At 34.5% G+C, this 23039-nt stretch overlaps 1 protein-coding gene across 3 annotated transcripts in view; it reads right to left on the bottom strand.

The window, feature by feature from the left end:
* Positions 1-23039, bottom strand: part of Ssadh (succinic semialdehyde dehydrogenase) — a 260476-nt gene that overhangs the window by 158338 nt on the left and 79099 nt on the right. For 2 of the 3 annotated variants that reach the window (XM_090401356.1, XM_090401358.1), the window contains one exon: positions 21918-22088. The exons of the other annotated variant lie outside the window; for it this stretch is intronic. In XM_090401356.1, coding sequence (XP_090257482.1) covers positions 21918-22088 — 171 coding nt within the window. The remainder of the gene's footprint in view (positions 1-21917; positions 22089-23039) is intronic. 3 annotated transcript variants of the gene reach the window in all.

Below are 23039 nucleotides of genomic sequence, written 5' to 3'. Positions count from 1 at the left end.
CTTTCCTATAGACTGTGAATTGTAGATAACCATAAAACAGCTAACAGAACAGGATTCGAGTGTGCAAAAATTCTTTTTAACGCCAAGCCTCTGCGGCTAAACCTATCGTATGCTGGACAAAAAGCAATGAAGTCGCTAAAAAATAACAAGAACCTAATTATTACGAAAGCTGACAAAGGGAAGGCTGTAGTCATCCAAGACAGAAGAGAATACGAGAGAAAAATATCACCGTTACTCTGCGACTATTTGACTTATAGGCCCCTCACTTCAGATCCTACCAGTAGTCAAATAAAAAAGCTTAATGCCATTATAGAAAAAATATCGATATCGGATGAAGATAAAAAGAAAACACTAAAGACCTCCTTCGGGTGCCCACCGAGATTATATGGTCTTCCAAAAATGCATGAGCCAGGAATTCCATTAAGACTGGTTGTAGACTGTATAGGTTGTCCCACTTACAAAATATCAAAATTTCTGTCAAATTTACTCACTTCTTCAACTAGAAGAACTGCTACATATATAAAAAAATTCTGTGGACTTCAGAAATAAAATTTCCGATCTGCATCTACATGATTCAGAGATTATGATTAGTCTAGATGTTGTTTCGCTATGAATGTTCCGTTGGTGGACAGCATAGAATTACTACACGAAGAATTTCCTCCAGACATTGTCAAATTATTTGAATTTGTAATAAAGTCCGGTTATTTTTCCTTCAAAAACCAGTTATACCAACAAATCGAAAGGACAGCAATGGGTAAGTTTTAAAAGCGGTATGCCGTCAGTAGACATATCGATACAAAATTAATAACGGAAAAGGAAAAAACTCACATACAAAGATTATTTAATAGTATAATTAATCTTTGTACGTGAGTTTTTTCCGTTATTAATTTTGTAGCAATGGGTAATCCAATATCTCCTGCTATTGCGAACTACTTCATGGAGTATTTCGAACAGCGTATCCTTGACAACATTACACCCAGACCTAACATTTGGTTCAGATATGTGGACAACATTTTTGCCATATGGAAGGGCACCTCAGAAGAACTACAACAGTTTCTCTCAAAAATTAATGCACTCCGTCCAAGGATCCAGTTCGCCCTAGAAGTAGAAGTAAATAAGCAGTTAGCCTTTCTAGACCTCTTGATTCTTCACCAACCAGATGGTTATCTACAATTCACAGTCTATAGGAAAGAGACTCATGTAGGCCAGTACATCCACGCTGAATCACACCACCATCCCAGCCAAAAGGCAGGTACTATAAAAACACTAGTCCATAGAGCCAACTCCTTTTGTTTTTCAGAAGAACTTTTACAAAAAGAATTACAGTATATTAATTCCTTCTTCATATCCAATGGCTATAAGAAGTCCTTCATAAAAAGAACTTTAAGTAGTTGTGCTCCAGCATCCTCATCAAGTACAGAAGAATCTACATGTATACCTATCCCCTATGTACACGGGGTTAGTGAACACATAGCTAAGGTGCCAAAACCATTAATATCTGTGTGGCTTTTCGACCCATCAGAAAAATCTCCACATTCCTAATGTCTCCAAAGGACAAGTTCCTACATCTGAACTATCCAGGTGCCTACCAGATTCCCTGCTCGTGTGGATTATCATATTTCGGACAAACAGGAAGATCTGCTCAGGTCCGGTTAGAAGAACACCAGTCATATATCCAGTACTTTGAACCCGAACAGTCTGGAATTGCAGAATATGCCATCAACACCAGACATGGAATTAAGTGGAACAAGACAAAAGTCATTCACATAAGTCGGTTCCTAATGGAACAGCTATACAAAGAAACATGTGAAACATTACTTCACTCCCCTAACCTAAACAGATCCGATGGTCTATGTCTTTCCCCCTTGTGGGAGATATTACTTTATAAAGCAGCAAATCTTTCCTAACATATAATTGTATACACATATATATATTTATATATAAAAAATATTTATAATTTATATTTATATTTATATATTTATATAATTAATTATTTAATAAATAATTAATTAATTATTAAACTAAATAATTAGATTTAATTAAAAATAAATAATAAATAAATAAATAAATAAATAATAATAATTAAACAAATTTAGGAAATTTAACCTTAGCAACTTAGGTGGCACTTTGTGAATATAACAGTTATTGTTTAATTAGCATTGTACCTGTACTGATGATGCCTGTGATACTCAGGTAAAAATTCTACGAATAAAGAATAATTTACGTGAGTTAATTCCGTTATTATAATAGTTAGTAATATGTCTACTCACGGTATTTCCTTACTAAAACAGTGAAAAAATAACAAAGATATTGATATAATTGGCCAGTTTACATGCTAGTATTGAGCAGGAAAAGATGTTCAAGTGGGGACTAATTTCATTGGTGATCAATTTATTAGCTGATATTTTAATATTATGACATCTTTAACAGAGAACCTCTTAACTGACAGGGCTTGGATAATGAGGAAACAGCATATATATGTGTGATCGTGACCAACAAAAGGTTGTAAAGCTATCATACAATAGTACCATAGATGGGCTAAGTATCAGATAATTTATAAATCTTGTCCTTGAAACTAGAAAAAAGTGATAAAAAAAAATTCCTGTGGAACTTTTTCAAGCCACTTCAGATCTCCATTAAGCAGGATGGTGGTCCTATACTGGGTGATGAAATTCATCTGCCACCTAAAGACATTCACAAACAATACTAACAGTGGGTTTAACAGTTATAACCTATCAGTTGATGAGTAGAAGCATCATTTACTCAGCCAAACGGATGAGCATATGGCATGAGTTACATGACAACTGATATTCAGGTTAGCCAACCATTCCAAACTCCAACTTAATATACAAGAATTGATCACTCCAAAGTTTGCTATTGGTAGTTTTACTGATTAATTGACCATCATAAAAGATTCCTCAAAACTGAAAAGATCAGATACTATATAACTAATTGTACTTAAAGATATGAAAATGCAAGACTATAGAAAAAAATTATTGGTAACACCATACTTTCTCTTGTTAAATGTTTAAAATTATCTTAAGGTAATCAATTAGACAAAAGAAAAAAATACAAATTACATCCAACTCTTTCCTCAATAAACATAAATGCTCTCTCTCAACAATAACAGTTATCTTTTCCAAGTATACTATATATACATTAGTATTTAAAACTATCATGAAAAGATTGACATTACTCAAAATATTAAGATTCACAATGCAAATTAAATTTAACACTTTTTCTTCTCATAGTTCCTTTTGAAGCTAACCTACTGTAAGACTGGATATGGAAAATTAGTTCCCCCCCTTATATAATTCACTTAAACTGATTAAAATTTCCTACTTGTAACCATGTATATTTGCTAAAGCTATACATTAGCTATACATAATTTGAGCTGAGTTATACAACCAACCCATAAGGCTAAAAATTAATTTTTTTATTTGCTGGTTGGTTGATTGGGATTTATGACCAATGCAAGGCTATAAAACTCAGGCTATGAAGCCAATGTATTATGATTGTTAATTGAACATGTTCTAATGGCCAGTCTGCCTGTTTTGTGGAATGAATAACCCAAATTTCCAGAAGGAAATAACCCTGCCACCACTGTATGAGACTGGCTAACTCACCTTCAGTTGGAAAGACCTGATAAAGTTCCTTTTGCATTCTAGACAGGATCTGAACCCAGGTCTTTCCGATCAAAACACATTGTTGAAATCGACTGAGCTATAGAAGCTTACTGTTTATTTGCCAATTTACTATAATCCATGTTGGGATAAAGAATATCTATGGATTAAAATTTTATATTAGAAAACATACTGACAAGAAAAGCATACCCAGAAATTATTGAAGGTAAAGATGACTGCCATGTTTGCGAAAACTTTAATATTAGATAAATCATTTTTAACTTATATTTTAGTACTTAACTTAATAACAGGACTCAAATAATATGAGAGTGGAAAAAATGAAGAAGGTGATGAACCAATAAATGTACACATGACTATATATAATAAGATTGAGTATTTAAGGGTGTTTTTTTTTTTTTTTTTGAAACCTACATGTGGCTCCTAATATTATATAATTAGCTAAAAACAGACTTTTATGGTAATTGATTGCCTCTGTATTCCAACCTATAGGATAAAAATGAAGTTTTACTGACTAAAAATTTGTTATATTAGAAACAGCCTTCTTAATTTGACATACCTGAGTATTTTTTGAAGATATGGATGGCACAGTATTTAGTACATAACTTGATGATTGAACTGAAAATAATGAGATTTGGAAAAAATGTTGTAGATGAAGAGGCAATAAATGTGCATAGAAGTACACATGAAATAGCAAAAATAAAACTAATAATGAAGTTAAGAATTAAAAATGAAAGAACTAAAAACCTGTAAAATACATAAGCTAACAATATGAGATTTGGAAAAATGAGGTGCGGCTATTGTCTTGCTTACTGGAGGCGTGGAGAAGTTCCTTGTCTGGTCTCTAGTGTTTCTGGACTATGTAAAAAAAGTTAGAAGCATTCCTTAGCCCACCCCATTGATTCATGTTTTGTGGGTGAGAGAACATAAAAAAATAATGAATGATGGCATTCTACCTGTTGACCTTGTCTTGAGAGATGTGCAACAGTTACATTGACAAACTGTCAATGTAACTGTTCATACATACCATGGGCTAGAGGAGCTGATGCCCCAATTGTATACCACTGTTGACAGCTCATCATCAGGCATTGCAGTTCACCTGATGTCAGGACCATCAAAACTGGACCAGAGTTGTATGGTCTGATAGATCCTGTTATCAGTTGTACCAAGCTGATGGGTGAGTGTAGGTGTGGTGTCGACAGCATGAGGCCATGGCCTCATCGTGCCAGGTCAACTCTGTTCAAGGTGGTGGCTCTGTGATAGTTTGGGACCATCCAGTGCCCCCCCCCCCCCAAGTCCGTGGATTTAAATTCAATCAAATTTCTCTGGGATGCTGTAGAGAGAGACATCAAATTCATGTATCAAAGACTGACGTCTAAGGTGCAGTTGTGGACAATGATGCAACAGACATGGTTGGAATTACTTCTGGCATCTGGTGGAGTCAATGCCTCAGAGAGAGTACAGGCTGTTATTCACAATAAAGGAGGACCAACATGCTTAGCCAGGCATCTCTAATGTTTTGTCCACTGAGTGTGCATCGGAATGAAAAGATGACATCTGAAGCAAGAAAACAAATTCAAATTTCTAGAGACAACCACCATAGGCAATATGTAACAGAGGGCACATGAGGAATCAAGGGTCATGGATTTAAATCATCTCATAAGAGAATGTTATTATAAATGGAGAGTCATATCTTCCTTCAGTTGGTGATTGCCTGAGTGGTGGCCAGGTGATTGCCAACTGGTTAAAGTCTTGGAGAAGTTAGTAACGACCAAAAAAAATTTAGCATGGATTTACTAAGGAAGACAGTGCTTTAGCAATCGACTTATTACAAGGTGACAAATGCAGTGGACAAGGGAAATGCATACAAAATGGTATATTTAGATTTTGCAAAGGTCATTGTTAGATTGACACATGACAAACTGGTAATCAAACTAGAACAGATGGGTTGGCTAGAAGCTTAGTGTGTTGAATGGAAACTGGCTGTATGATAGGCATCAGCAAGTTGTGTAAGAAGGAGTCAAATTCTGGAAGAGGAAAGTCACTATTGGTGTACCAAGGATCGGTTTTTGGGCTATTTGATTGACTTATGGTGTTAATGATAGTGGGAAAGGTTTTAATGTATGCAGGTTTTCAGACAATGCAAAATTGGGTAAATAGAGTTACCATTTTAATGTTGGTTTTAAAATTTAGGAGCAAGGATAGGATGCAGACAGGCTGGCTGGTGGCATGTGCAATATACACAGGTGCCGCAGAAGAAAAGGCGCCTAAAAGATGTCAAAAAATATGAGATAAGAGTTTAAACAAACAATGAATGGTACATATAATTATGAATGTATGTCTTCTTCCGTTTAGGCCCCTTCAGATCCTTCCAGAAATGAACAAATTCTGAAATTGTATCCTGGACCTGATTATATCACTGTAATTTTTGATTAAAATTTACGAAAATATACTTAAAATAGTTCTTTATTTTTTGATGTATCATAAATCAACTTATGATTATTTGCTGAGTTCTGTGTAAAAATAATTTGTATAAGCAGGACTAATCCATAGGTAACATTATACCGTAAAGCGGTTTTCATTTGTTTTTCATTTCCTGTTCGTTTTATTCACACTTTATTCAAAAAAAACTTTTTTGGATAAAGTGGAAAGGCGCTGAACATTAATCACACACACACAAGAAAAATTCTAGGTGCTGACGCTGGATGCAGAATATACAATTGGTGGTTATCTCAGAGGAGGCAGAGAAGATAAGAGATCTGGAGGTGATGGTGGATAAGGACATAAAATTTAAAAAACACTGCTAAAACTGTGAGGACAGCACAATAGATTATGTCAATGATGTAGAGGATACTAATGTGTAAAAGTAAAGAGATTGTGGTTCCATTGTATAATGCCTTGATCAGGGTGCATATGGATTAATGTGCACAGATTTGGCCACCTTGTTGTCAAAAGGAAAAGGAGGAAGAGATGATGGAAAGGGTTCAGAGATGACTGACTAAGGTTATTTCTAGTCTCTGGAATGTTGAGTATGAAGAAAGATTGAGGAAATGCAATTTGTAGAATCTAGCAGGAAGAGGAGCAGGGGATATTGAGACATAAGTTAATAAGTGGTTATTACCAGATTAATGTGCATGATGCTTTTCGCAAAATGGGGGAAGACAGGGATAGAATAAGAGGCCATCCCTAGAAACTGTATAAGAAAGTTTGAGCAGGGTGAGCAGATGAGTGGTATGTTTTTTTTTTACATGGAGTGGTGGTGATTGAAATGCACTCACTGTTGGCACAGTATGATGAGCTAACTGTGTGAAAGTGGAACCTTCCATGATGAGTTCTTGACTCTCTGGAGGTATGATAATGGTAACTAGTTTGTTTTAACTTATAAAAAGGTAACCTTCTTTACACAGCTACTGCACTATCCAATGCAAATGCACGCACGCACACACACACATATCTGAATATATATGTCTCTTATGTGAATCCCAACCATAGTGAATTAAGTGTTGAATAATTCATAGACTTGATCTAGAAAGTAAACAGGAAATTTTTTCAAGTCATTTCAGGTCTCCTACAAGCAGAACAGTGGTCTCACATCAGATTCTCGTAGACAGGCTTATACGTCGGTTATGCATTATTAAAACACTTAAGGAATTGAACAACGTAGTTAAGGATATAAATTAAATTAAACTTTAATAAATATTTTCCGATATTTCGGCAACGTCACGTTGCCATCTTCTAAAGGAACTTACAAAAAAAGTTACGTGCACATTGGCACTACAACACAGAAACTGGGAATGAAGAGATGAAGCTATTGTTCTCCTAACAGTCCTGATGGTGCCCTCTAGCATTCTAAGTAGGTGTTCTTGGCAGTTGAGCTGAAGGTCTGCTGATGTAGGCCTCCCAGATTTGGGGCAGTCGCATACAACCAAATTTGTTGAGGTTTGGAGAATTTCTTAGGGCTGAGGCTGATTCCATAAAGAGTCTTTCAAATTTGTATTTGCTACGGTGTATCACTGTAGCTTTCTTCCACCGTATTCTGTGGCGTGTATCCAGAGCATGGTCCGCAAGCCCAGAATGACTGTATTTGTGAAAACGGATGTAGTCCTTGTGTTCCGAAATTCTGATATTCGATTTCGGAACACAAGGACTACATCCGTTTTCACAAATACAGTCATTCTGGGCTTGCGGACCATTCTCTGGATACACGCCACAGAATACGGTGGAAGAAAGCTACAGTGATACAACGTAGCAAATACAAATTTGAAAGACTATTTATGGAATCAGCCTCAGCCCTAAGAAATTCTCCAAACCTCAACAAATTTGGTTGTATGCGACTGCCCCAAATCTGGGAGGCCTACATCAGCAGACCTTCAGCCCAACGGCCAAGAACACCTACTTAGCCTGCTAGAGGGCACCATCAGGACTGTTAGGAGAACAATAGCTTCATCTCTTCATTCCCAGTTTCTGTGTTGTAGTGCTTACGTGCACGTAACTTTTTTTGTAAGTTCCTTTAGAAGATGGCAACGTGACGTTGCCGAAATATCGGAAAATATTTATTAAAGTTTAATTTAATTTATATCCTTAACTACGTTGTTCAATTCCTTAAGTGTTTTAATAACACATTAGAGATATTTTACATAATCAAACAAGCAGGCAGTTAATGGTAGAAATCCAACATATTGTTACTTATGGATACTTATAATGAAGTGTAATTCTCTTAAGTTATGCAAAGCTAATATATAAAACAAACTTTAACCCCCGCCCCCCTGCTCCTAACAGAAATAAACAGATATCTTAGAAAATATAAAAAATGGGAAGCTTAAATATAAAAGAAAAAATATAAAATTTTTTGCATGTGTATCAAATCACGAGTTTCGATAGAGCAAACTCATGACTTCATATCAGAATCATTTTCTTTGTCTCACATTTCATTAGGACCTACAATCAGACCATGTTGCTCTGTTAAAACTTATTTCATATTAGCATCACTGAATTTTCTGTTATGTAAGCTAGCAATCTTATTCCAATGAATTCAAACTGAGATGCCTTTGATACACGAGCAAAAAAAGTTTATAAAACGTTTCCCTCTTTTCCATGTAGGTAATCTTCTTTTCAGTCTTAAAAAATAGAGTAAAATTTTCAACTGATTAGTTACAAATGAGCAATTTTTGATCATGTGTACAGTGTGTAATAATTCAAGTTTTATAACTAAAAACGTTAAAAAAATCTTAATTTAAAGCATTTGTACAGATGATCCATCTCTAATAAATGCTTTCTACTTAGAATCCATCATCAAATTTCTGATATGTACCCTCAGAGAGGCACACAGGATATTATGATAGTACTACATGAAAAATGTTATGTCATTACTAACTTACAAACATTTTTTCTCCAAATTAATCTATCAAGACTCCAATATTACCAGATCTCGTTTTCTGTCTTTTAAGGTGCATCTTACTACATCAATCTGCCTAGACCTTGGTCTTCCTCTGGGTCTTTTTCCTGGCATTCTGGCAAAAAAAAAATCTTGTTTTGCTAACCTCTTGTGTCCCATTCTGTTTAAGTGAATACCAACTGAGATTAACTTTGCTAACACATTTGTGAATGCTAACAACCTCAAGTTCTTTCGTAATATCTTCATTTTTAACATGATAATGCCATCTGTTCACTCTCCTAATCTTTCTCAGAACTCTCATATTTGTTGCCTCCAGTCTTTGATCAAGTGATTTATTTTTAACCCAGCTCTCAGATCCATACATTAAAATTAGTTTGAACAATGTCTATTATACAGCAATGCAGTGTTTTGACGAATTTCTCTATTATTCCATATAAATTTATTCAGTTGACTTCCTACCATACCAGCTTTGCTAATTCTGTTGTCTATTTCCATATTTAATTTGCCATCTTCGCTAAAAATTGTACCTAAATAGTTGAAATGTTTTGCTAGTTCTGTAAGTTCTTCATTCAAGATGCAGTTGATGTTTTTATGTTTCTACCTATTTTCAATGTCTGTATCTTTTTATTGCTAATTTTCATACCAAATTCATTACAGCTGTTATTCAATTTAATTAGGGAATCCTGCAGACTAATACTGGATTTATTTAGAAGTATAACATCCCAATATAACATCACCTGCATAAAGTAAAGAGCTGAGATTAACGTCTTCAATTTTGATATCAGGTTCAATACCACTTTCCTTCATTATGCGATCTATATAGATGATGAATAATAGTGAACAAAATGTGCACCCTTGTCTCACACCATCTTCCTATTACCCTTTCAATTCTAACTGCTGACTTACAACTTAAATATAGTCTATGTATTGCTCAATATCATATCGCATTCTGAATGGCTTTTCTCTTCGAACCTTGTCACATGCCCTTTCCAGATCTATAAAACTTAAATACAGATCCTTGTTGTATGTACATGATTTCTCAACTATTTGTTGTAGAGTGAAAATTGGCCTGAACCCAGCCTGTTCTTCTTCAAGCTTCCTTTCCATAATTTCCCTAACTTCTCAAGTATATTTTCATAAATCTTACCAGGAACACTTAGTACAGAAATTCCTTTATAATTCTTGAATTCAGATTTATTTTCCTTTTTTTATAGATGGTTAATACGAGAGCTCTATTCCAATTATCTGGTATTCAAACCTTTCACTAGGCTTTCTGACTTATGTATTATGGCCACTATAAATCTTTTATACCTTCATATTTGAGTATTGCCGGTCAAATATGGCTTGGTAAAGGGTGGGTCCTGTCTTAGTAACTTATTTACATTTTATAATAAAGTGACAGCAAATTGGATAAAGGTAATGGTTACACCATGATACTGCTCAATTTTGCCAAGGTATTTGACAGAATACCACATGGAAAACTATTACAAAAACTGGAGAAGATGGGAATGGATATGAGGCTAGTAGTATGTATAGGGGGATGGCTGACGGACAGACACCAGAGAATAAGTATATGGTGAAGTCTAGTATAATGAGTAGTATAATGGAGTCTAGGAGAATGATGCTTGCTAGTAGAGTACTTCAAGGTTCGGTACTAGGGCCACTACTTTTAATTTGCATAGACATAGGGAAAAATTTAAGAGGGAATAGTCAGTTGTTTGCTGATAATGTAAAACTGGAAGAGTGAAATAAAAATAATTGTTAAAGGTGATGCAGATATCCTACAGGATGATTTAAATAAATTGGCACTGTGGGCAAAGGAAAATGATTGTCAAATGAATGTTGCAAAATGTAAAGTTATGCACTTTGGAAACGTTGGTAAGGTTGTCGAAAACGTGGTTTGCAGGAAATCGATGAGGCTAGGAACTTGGGGATAATGGTGGACAAAGAGTTAAGTTCAGAGGGCATAATGCAAAAGTCAGTAAAATAGCTCAACGAATTACTTGGATGTTAAAAAAAACCAACAAGTAAAGATAAGGAAGTTATTATCCCTCTTTATAAGGCTATGATTTGGCCTCTTCTTGACTAGTGCACACAGATTTGGTTACCTGGGTTTCTTGGGGACCAGGAGGTGGTCGAATAGATTCAGAGACAAGTGACCAAGATGGTGACAAGTCTGTGGAATACTCCCTATGAGGATAGGTTGAGGGTTCATGGATTAAAAAGTTTAGTTGATAGGCAGAAGAGAAGGGACATGATAGAAACGTTTAAGATATTAAAGGGGTTTTATAAAACTGATGCAATTGAAAATTTTCAATATATGACAAACAGTCAGAGTAGTAGGGCCATCCATGGAAGTTGTGTAAGAGTGTGGTTAGTAGGGGTGTGCAGACCAGAATTTTTGCATGGAGAGTGGTGGGTGAGTGGAATGGATTGCCAGAATTGGTCGCGAGTTCCCTGACAGTGAACAGATTCAAGGAGCGGTATAATAGGATTTGTGTGTGTGATGGTTGATATGTGTCTACTGCAATGAGTCTCAGGACTCTAAAAGTAAATGCTGTAAATAATATTGTCCACTCCAGCTGCCTTTCCACATTTAAAGTTTTTGAAATTTTTTAAAAAGTTTTTTTACTATATTATATATATATATTCCTCATTGCATTCCTGTTGAGTGTTTTTTTCACCAGCATGCTGGTGAAAAAAAATATCACTGATATCTTAGAAAATTATCACTGATATTTCTTTTGAAGGCATACAGTATTTTTTTTTATCAAAATTAATTCATCCTAATCTTTCTTAAAACCACATAATTTATTAATTGATAATAATCACAGTTCAGTTTTATTATCAAAAAATTATAAATTACTTGATACAATTATCAATGGGAAATAAATGATTTGGGGAAAAAAACAAAACAAAAAAAAACATTCAACTTTTTTGAGGGGGGGGGGGGGATTTAACCACCTGTTCAAACTATAGATATTTCATTTTATAGTTTATTTTAAAAAGTGTTCACAAGAGAACTTATTTAAAGTTAAAAACTTATTTCGTTATGGGACATGTACCTAATCAATATATAATTAGGATATATAATATAAAATATAATATGCGCCTAATAAGTATACAATTAGGATATATAATACAAAATACAATATATAAATTATCTGAAATATCTATAGTTTGAATAAGTGTTAAATTTCCTTCTTATATAATGACAATATACAGTGCAAAATACAATATATAAATTATCAGATATATTTTATTGAAAAAACCCTTTAATGGACACATTTGAGTACTAATAATAGCAATATATTAAAAATTAATTAATGTTAATGAAAAATTAATTATATATGTAATTATCAGGGTCTGAGAAATGCATTTGTGTGCTTGTCTGTGATGAGTGAGAAACTTTAGTTGATAGAGTAAAAAAAAAATTTGAAGAGTCAGTTTTATTTACATAATACTAATTTTGCTTCATGTTTTACATTTTGACAGGCTACCCCATGGAATACTGTTGCACAAATTAGAGCAGATGGGGATGGATACTAAACTGGTGATATGGATAAGAGATTGGCTCATGGAGAGATACCAGAAAGTAGAGTATGGAGGAGCAGAGTCCAGGATGAGGCAGCTGACTAGTGGTGTGCCTCAGGATCTGTGCTTGGGCCGTTACTGTTTAATTTGTACATAAATGATGTAGGAAATGGCTTGAAAGGATATATTAAGTTGTTTGCTGATGATGCAAAGTTGGGTAGCGCAATAAAAAATCAAGCTGATGTTGAGAGTTTGCAGGATGATTTAAATAAGCTGGCAAAATGGGCAAATAGTAATGGATGCCAGTTCAATGTGGAAAAGTGTAAAGTTGTGCATTTTGGGATTAAAAGATTACCAGCTGTATGCCACATTGATGGAACGGTACTCCAAGAGATTGATGAGGCTAGGGACTTGGGGTTGTTGGTGGATAGGGAGAGGAAATTCAGAGGGCACATTGCTAAATTGTCCAAGATTACACATAGTATTACTTGGTTATTGAAAAACACACTAACATCCAGAGATAGAGGTTGTTATTCCCCTTTATAAGGCATTGATACTTCTCATTTGGATTACTGTGCTCAAGTCTGGTCACCTGGATTCCTTGGAGATGAGGAGGTTGTGAAGAGGATTCAGAGAAGAGTGACTAAGTTGGTGAGTGATGTAAAAAATGCTCACAGCATTGATAGATTGAGTGCTTGTGGATTGCAGAGGTTGGTTGATAGGCAGAGAAGAGGGGGGGATATGATAGAAACATTTAAATTACTAAAAGGTTTTTATAAGATTGATGCAGAGGAAATATTTCAGCTGCGTGATAGTAATGGAAGAACAAGAGGTCATCCCTGGAAATTAAGGAAAAGTGTGGTTAACAAGGGTGTGAGAACTAGATTTTTCACTTGGAGGGTGGTGATTGAGTGGAATGCATTACCTGACTCAGTTGCAAGTTCTTCATCTGTTAATGAATTCAAGAAGAGGTATGATAGATATTGTTTTGATAGTTTGGGTCTCCCGTGATGAGTCTACTGACTCCATGGAGATACCCGTAATAATAATTTACATCTTTTTAATTAAGGGGATATTAAATCCCACATTATTTCAAAGCCAAATAAGAAACTCAAAGATTGGAATCAAAGAGTTTCATGCCGAATATATTAAACTATAAAAGTTTCGGTGGATTGTAGCGTAAGCTAAAGCACATAGTTCAACACTAGGGAAACTCATTGCAAAGGTGGATAAAGTTCTGATTACTATTATCCGTAATGTAAAACACATCTCCTAGGAGATGTATGGTGTTATACATTATGGTGGAAGGTCACTACCCAGACCGGTTTCAACCTTTATTGAGGTCTCATCAGTGAGTAGGTAGACCAGGTAATACTGACGTTATGGTGAAAAGAACTTATGTACTTTGCTATACGAGTTGCCCTAGTGTTGAACTACGTGCTTTAGCTTACGCTACAATCTGCCGAAACTTTTATAGTTTACTATATTCAGCATGAACCTCTTTGATTCCTATCTTTGAGTTTCTTATTCGGCTTTGAAATAATGTGGGATTTAATATCCCCTTAATTTAAATAATGTTACATCACTGAAGTGAAGCCTATTAGCTCTTTTATTTAAGTAATTTATGGGTGCACCTTTTTGACAACTCATATAGCAAAGTACATAAGTTCTTTTTGCTATAACATCAGTATTACCTGGTCTACCTACTCACTGATGAGACCTCAATAAAGGTTGAATCCGGTCTGGGTTTCAACCTTTATTGAGGACCTTCCACCATAATGTATAACATCATACATCTCCTAGGAGATGTGTTTTACATTATGGGTAATACTAAGAATAGTGATCAGAACTTTATCCACCTTTGCAACGAGTTGCCCTAGTGTTGAACTACGTGCTTCAGCTTATGCTACAATCTGCCGAAACTTTTATAGTTTACTATATTCGGCATGAAACTCTTTGATTCTGATCTCTGAGTTTCTTATTTGGCTTTGAAATAATGTGGGATTTAATATCCCCTTAATTTAAATAATGTTACATCACCGAAGTGAAGCCTATTGGTGCTTTTATTTAAGTAATTCACATCTTAGTTTTTCATATGGTAACCTTACTTATCACATCTATTGGGGAATGCTGGTCATTACAAATACCTTTTGTCAATTATCACTTATTCTCTCATAATGAAATATAACCAATGAGAGGATAGGATAATTATGCATCGTTTGATCTTTAGAGAACACATCAGGAATATATTGCAAGGTAACAAGTTAATCATGCCATGACAACCTAAAATAGATATGCAGTGGACAGCAGTAATTAGTTTATTTCTTACCCAATGGTGGAATATACAGAATTTGACTGTTAATAGTAGATATTAAAACTTGGAAAGAAGTATTTCTTTTCCAAAAATATTTCATTATACTGATTCCTAAATGTTTTTTGACTGTTTACTGCGTTGCTGCCATATCATATGACATCACTTATAATTAGTCCTGTTCATCCAACAACGTTTTTTCAGAGCAAATCAGAATTCAGAAATGCACTAATGTATTTATATGCTAGATCTCATGGTTTTATTTTGTTGAGATTTTTTTTATGATACTAAATGTTTTCAATATTTGCCTTTTTTGTTTTCTATAAAAGTAGCTTAAGATGCCAAGAAATTATATTCTTGGTTTCATCCTTTATCCAAGTGTAAGCAAATAAAGTTTGCACGTGAAGTCACTTCACAACTGGGCTATTTGGTATAGAGGCTAATGACTTAGTATCTCATAATGCAATGCACATTACAGACATGTATAATGCTATGCATTCTGGGAAAGACCAATTTTGTCCTTAATTGAGGTCTCATCAGTGGGAGACAGATCCAGAAATGACACCAAGGTTGAAATAATGCAGAAGTCATATCTCCATATTCGAGTAGTCAAAAGGTGTCACATCTTATTACTAAAATACTCCAGATTAGAGATAGACATTTTTTTTAGACTATAAATTAAAGATGCCAAGAAATATATTCTTGGTTTATTCTTGATAAAACTTTCAACACCTATCTCTAATCCAGGGTATTTTAGTAATAAGGTGTGACAACTTTTGGCTACTTGTATATCGAAATGTGACTGCATTACTTCAACCTTGGTATCACTTTTGGGTCTAGCTCTCACTGATGAGACCTCAATAAAGGGCAAATCCAATCTGGGTAGTGGTCCTTCTCATGATGCATAGCATTATACAAGTTCATAAGGATATGTGCATTGCATTATGGGATACTAAAGCAATTGATGTGAAGTCATTAGCCTCTATATACAAATAGCCCATTCGTGAAGTGACTTCCCTTGCAAATTTTGTTTGCTTACACTCGGATAAAGGATGAAAGGAAGAATATATATAAAGGATGAAAGGAAGAATATATATAAAGTCTTATATATAATTTATAATTTAATTTAAGAGAAAACATAGTGAAAAATGGTATTAAGAAAAAATATAAGAATAATGGTCTTGTATCATTTATAAACTGCATAATTTTTTTTTTCCTTACAGACTAATAAATACATTATTACATAAGTTGTTAACATTTGTTTCAACACTGGTAGCTGTACAGGGTTAACATTAGTCATAGAATTAACAAAAGCTTATAAATTGACCAGATCCAGGAATAAATACATGACTATGATATAATAGACGAATGTGATAGCATACAAACCCAGGCTAAGATCTGATGAGTGAGATTTTCCTGACTGGTGAGGCAGCACAAAATTTTTCAAGCCCTGGTAGTTAAATTACTGGGATTGCATAGCACTATGATCCCCTATTAAGGTTCTGTGTGTCCCGGACATGGAAGACATTTACAGGTTTTTCATCTGAATATGAGTTACCTGGTCTCGTATGGAGGTAGTTTTTTCCCTTCCAGAAACTATGGGTTTTTCATTCCACAAAACAAACTAGCCACAAGAAGAAAACATACAATTAACAAACATAATACTTATTCTGATCTCATAGCCTTGGTTGCTTCAGTTGTTCCAAACAACCACAATAATAGTAGTGTGATGCAGTGATGTTCAGTATTCAAAGTGCATCAATAATGTATAGTGATCAATAAATTGTCAACCTCTCAAATAACTGGAACCTCAGTTAACCAGTCCTTGAATGGGTTAGCATGTCAGCTATTCATTCAGTTAACTTGCAAGCAAAATAATTTCTCAACAGAACTGGATAAATGAGAGATCAGTACAAACAGAAAAATAACTTATCCAAAATGACAAAAAAAAAAAAAAACATGAGCATAGAAACACAAAGTTCATACGCCACAAATTATTATACATGTAAAGCATCTTGTATGTTGATCTCTGATGTTATGATAATAAATACTGAGGTTGTAACCATAAAAACTTTCTGAATTCAAAGCTTGATTTTTAAATCTCCCTTAATTATAATTTTTTGTACACTACAAAAAATAAGTTCAAACAATGAAACTATAAAAAAATATTAAAACTACCCCTTTTCTTGGCAATAAAAAGCAAACCTTCGATAGAGAAATAACACTAATTTTGTGAAATGACTGCTCCAAGGAAAAAAGGATATATAGCCTTTTAAAGTATTGCAACACCAAACCGACTCATGTTTAAAGTTTGTTCACAAGCTCTTGATCACTTTCAAAACTTTTAAGTTTCAAAAGGCAAACAAATATTTATTGTCCATTTTATTTTTAATAGTTTTTAACCAAAATGAAGACATTTAGACTTCATCCTGGTTAAAAGCTATTAAAAGGCCATTTAATGATCAACTGAGAGTTCACATACAAAAAAAGCTTTCATATGTGGACTTCCTTAGTACTCAGAATGTTTTAACCTGATCTCTGATGAGAACAAACAGTTGAAAATAGCTGTCAAGTCACTCTTAATAAAAAACAATAAAAAAGGCAAATAAATAGGCTTCCAGGCAGCATTCATGCCTTTTAAATTGTATCAAAGCTCATGCCGATGGCATTTTCATAAACCCTCAATCAATTTCAAGTTTTGGAAAGGTAAAAAATGTTTGCCTATCTTACTATAAAATAATACTAGGTATTCATTATGCAGTGTCAGCACCACATGAAAAGTTCAGTTATACCAACTTCCTATCAACAATTTTGTCCCAAATTAGCCTGGTATTTGTCAGGACTGGAATATTGTCAGATCTTATATTTTGGTCCTCTAAGGCACTTCTTACTGCATCAATCCACCTACATCTTGGTCTTCCATTGGGTCTTTTTCCTAGCCATCTCTATGTGAAATGTAACTTTTGAGAGAACCTCTCTTCTAATTCTGTTTAAGTGATCATACCTACCACCTGAGTTAACTCTTCTTACCCAATGTCAAATTTCTTCCTAACATCTTTATTTTTAATATAATCCTGCCAGTGATAACACCTGTTTACTCCCATAATTTTTCTTCCGAGAGAGGGTGACATCTGAGACTTTTGTCATTGGCCCGGCATCGAAAAGGGCCTGACCGTCGAGTCCCTAAGTGTCACATAACCGTGTTTATAATGCATGGTGTTAATTCTTGTAATAATAAACACGGTTATGTGACACTTAGGGACTCGATGGTCGGGCCCTTTTCGATGCTGGGCCAATGACAAAAGTCTCAGATGTCACCCTCTCTCGGCGGCCCCACTCAGTACACTTGAGAACTAAGGCTTGGATAGCAGGTGGGAATTTTAGATGAAACTGGGGGTTTGAAGGCTTTCATTCCAGCAAAAATTAGCAGGAGAATCATGAAAAGGAGATATCAAAAGTCATCCCATTTGGTGCCTTTATAGTATCAAAGGACACAAGACTGAATTGAGTGCAGTGAATGGTTGAGTGAAGGATGTTTGGTGATTACAGGAAACTCAGATGCAGTTATAACGTGAGTTACTAAGTGGATAACTGACAAACGTGATGGTGGGCATTATCTGGTATTCTTGTGGATAGATGGAATATCTGTGTTTGGTTCGAGAATGATACCGTGATTTGTTTTAGACAGACGGCTACGCTCTTCAGCTCACCATGAGTGTCCGGAAGACACCGATTCTCTCGGCGGGGATTGCTGTAGTTATAGCGGGTGATGACGTCAATAGGCATTCGTGCAAGGTTGTTGCAGTCGGCTGTGCTAGCACTAGCTAGTAATTGCATTCATAGTAATGTTCCCTGCCAGAACACATCGTTCTTGTTAGTATTTTGATACACGAAGGTTTTATGATTGTTTGTAAAGTGTGCAACTCTATAGTGTAGGCCGTGCGCTAAAAAATAAAAGTAAGTATTCTTATTAATTTGATTTTTTATTATTAAAATTATATTTTTAATAATAAGAATTTGACCCAACAGAAATGTATCATCATAAATCTGGAAATCAAAAATGAAAGGAGAAAAGGGAATCGTGAGAAGGCAAAAGATTTAAAAAACAAGCATTAACTACTGAAATATTTGAAGACAGAAGAACACCAAGATATTGAAATTTCAAGTAAACAATGTGCTAATGGTTTAACTGCTGACAAAAGTAATAAAGAATCTTCTTCACCTGAACCTGCAGCACTCTGAAGTGAACACTGAAATAGATGCTAGGGACAATTTAAACCTTGAAGATAGAAGATAAAGAAAAAAATTTGCTTGGACCTGGAATTGAAGCAATAATCAGCACTACAACCGATGCAGTTGGTAACAACGATTTAATATATGAAGAATTTACTTCAACTGTAGGTGAAGCTGAAGCGACTACCAACTTAGAAGCTACCGACGTTATAAATTATGAAGATCCAGGTACTTGGCTAGATTTCTTTAGTGATGTAAATCGACAATTAATAGTTGCTGAATGTAGCGGGCATAAATGCAGCTAAATGTTGTTCAGAAAGTACAATATATTTTGGAAACTTGGAGCATTTATTTGCATTTTTTAGCTCAAGCCCAATGAGATGGCAAATTTTATTAGAAAAAACTGGCTGTTCTCTTCATGGTCTATCTCAAACTCGCTGGAGTTGTAGAATCGATGTGGTTTGACTGGTTGCTCAGCTTCCAAGTATTTTAAAAGCTTTAAAGATAATTTTGACTGGGAAATTATCAAATGAAGGTCATTCTGAAGCTGTTGCTCTAAAACGATATTTTTCATGTTTCAAAAAGACTTTTTGCAACAATTTGGTTTAAAATTTTAGCTTCCATTGACGAACAAAATAAAATATTGCAATCTAGTACCATATCGATTGATATTGCAACAGCAAATGTTGAGTCTCTTCTGAAAGAACTTGAACATTTTAGAAATAAGTTGCAAGATGTTCTCTCTGAAGCTACACTTGTTGCAGTTGAATTGGGTATAACCCCAAATGTCGAAAAATGGTCGAAAGCGAAGAGAATAAAGCTAGCAGATGAAGAAAGTGCAGATGGGGATGATACACAAGGATATTTTAAAAGAACTGTATATTTTGTTATACTGGATACAATTATTCCCCAACTTCACATCTTTAAAAAACATTCAGAATTTATTTTCAGCAATATTAAATTTTCAAACAATGAATCATCAAGAAATTTCTGACTCATGCAATAATTTAATAAATAAATATTCGAAAGACTTAACATCATCTCTGAAAGACGAAATCTATGACATAAAAAGGATTTATAACAGCATGTTTAAAGATGTTATATCAGGACTAGATTTATTAAATACCATTTATAAATTTCAACTTCACGGTATTTTTCCCGAAATATGTACTTCAATCAGAATTTTTTGCAATACCAGTAACAGTTGCCGATGGTGAAAGAGCATTTAGTACGTTTTCAGCAATAAAGAGCTTCAGTAGATCATCACTGCTCCAGGAAAGATTAAACGGCCTAGCTTTGCTATCAATAGAACATGACCTGGCAATGAAAATTGATTATGACGAGGTGATTAAAGATTTTGCTAACCATAAAGTGAGGAAGTGGATGAGGCAATAAAAATTTAAAAATTCTATTTTTATTTAATGTTTGTATTTTGTATAGTATGTAATGTATCAAATTTTGAATTTATTGTACACTTTTTTTAAATAAATGTTTAATGTTTTATATGACTTTTTTTATTAAACAAAAGTGATGCACTTTTTTAAGTGGGGCCCGGACCACAGACTTGTCACGGGCCCGAAAATTTCTCTCGGTGGCCCTGGTACTGAGGATGTCCAAAAAACATAAGTGTCCCAAAAACAAAACTCTGAAGTTCATGCTTTTTTTTGCAGCTCACACAGCATCTGCAAAAAAGTCCTCCACAAATCCAAATTAATGTTCAAAGGACCAAATGCAGAACTCTCTCTTCCTCTTTGAACAGGAAGAGAGAGAGAGAGGAAGTCAAGCCTTTTGGTCCCTTGCTAAGGCTACTAGATACTTTTTCCCAATCCACATTTTCACTTCTTCTATCTCCAGATCACTGCAATCTAAAGAAAAGACTAACTTTTTAGCATAATTTTCCTGCTCTTCCAATTCCAGGACTGATCAAGGCAATGTATCCCTCCATGATGAGATTTCAATAAATACTGCATGCATGCACACACACACGCACACATTTAGAGTGATGAACCTAAAATCTTTCTAACAATGTTTAATGCTTACTGAAGAGGAAAATATGATTAACTGATGATTCTTCTCTGACAGATTCACTCTTGCAGATGTTCTATTTCCTTATGTCTCTTCTATAGATATATCCATGGTCAATGTTTTACTGAAATGATCACCATCATTACTTCACTTTCTTTATTACTGTAAGAACACAAACAGCTATTGGTCCAGAGCCAGTAGTTGCTTGATCCTCAGCTTCACACTATTCAAACCAACTTCATTTTCATCTCTTTAATCCGAACTATCTGTGTCCTCCTTTGAAACATCCTCCAAAGGCTACACCTTATTTGTTCAAGATCATACCAACAGATTCCATTTTTCTTACTCTCCTGGCCACAGATTTTGCAATTCTGTATGTAAAGAGAATCTTGTTCTCTCCCCACCCCACAAGTTAAATAATGGTTGTTCGCTAACATAACTATAATCTTCCCTGATGGAATAGGTACTGTTCAAGGTTTTTGTATAAAAGCTACATGGAAAAATTCCAAGTTATGGATATATGTTGTAAGTAGTTCCATGTAGCTTTTATACAAAAAACCTTGAACAGTGCCTATTCCACATCAGGGAAGATCATAGATATGCCAACTGTAACAAGTAGCAAACAAATCAAATTATTTAAAGATAACAGATTTTAGTATACTTTTTTTTGGAAAAGAAATACTGATATCTGAGTGACAAAAAATGTCATGAAAAGATAGTATTTTAACAATAAATGGGAAGTGATCTTCTAAAATATTTTTGAAATAAAACTACTCACAGGAGTTATGATGCCAGCAACTCCTACAGGCTGTCGAATAAAAATTGCTTGTTTACTATTTGTTGGGGATGGAACAACATCTCCATATATACGCCGAGCTTCCTCAGCAAACCATTCAAGGAAAGAGCCACCATACACAATCTCTGTTGTAGATTCTTTAAGTGTTTTACCCTGAAAAAATAAATTCTAGTTTTTCAATGTCTGATCTTAAGTTCAAATATTGTAAATCCTACTTTTCAATGTTTGAACCTAAGATCATAAAGAATTAAATTGGTACAAAAGCATTAGCAGTGGTCATATTTCATCCAAGGCAAATAGAAAACAAATTAACATAAATCCATAAACGTGTGGACAGACTTATGTGTTCGTCGAATATGTTGTTTATTATTTTAACGGTATATAATAGAACACAGAAACTAAGTAAATAATTAATTTATTAACTTATTGCTGATATTTCGCTGGTGTTATAACCAGCATCTTCAGAGCACAAAAACACTGTTTGTCACAATACGCGAGACTATAACAACATGGTGTACTTAAACAAAATTGTAGCAGCAACACAAAGACTAGAGTCCTGATTTTGGCGCCCTCTATCTGAAAAAAAAAAAAAAAAAACAGAGCTATCACATATTACTAGAGTCCTAGAAAAGTGCTAGTTTTTTCTTAATATCACTGTCTCCCAGATCTTCTGGCAAGTTAATACAGCCATATTTGTTGAGTAAATAATTAATTTATTAACTTATTGCTGATATTTCGCTGGTGTTATAACCATTCAACAAATATGGCTGTATTAACTTGCCAGAAGATCTGGGAGACAGTCATATTAAGAAAAAACTAGCACTTTTCTAGGACTCTAGTAATATGTGATAGCTCTGTTTTTTTTTTTTTTTTTTTTTTTTTTCAGATAGAGGGCACCAAAATCAGGACTCTAGTCTTTGTGTTGCTGCTACAATTTTGTTTAAGTACACCATGTTGTTATAGTCTCGTGATATTGTGACAAACAGTGTTTTTGTGCTCTGAAGATGCTGGTTATAACACCAGCGAAATATCAGCAATAAGTTAATAAATTAATTATTTACTTAGTTTCTGTGTTCTATTATATACCGTTAAAATAATAAACAA

The sequence above is a fragment of the Typopeltis vanoorti genome, chromosome 12 (assembly GCF_054136105.1).
Source record: "Typopeltis vanoorti isolate ZY-2024b chromosome 12, IOZ_Tvanoo_1.0, whole genome shotgun sequence".
Classification (NCBI taxonomy): domain Eukaryota; kingdom Metazoa; phylum Arthropoda; class Arachnida; order Uropygi; family Thelyphonidae; genus Typopeltis; species Typopeltis vanoorti.
This window is presented reverse-complemented; position numbering and strand designations above follow the sequence as displayed.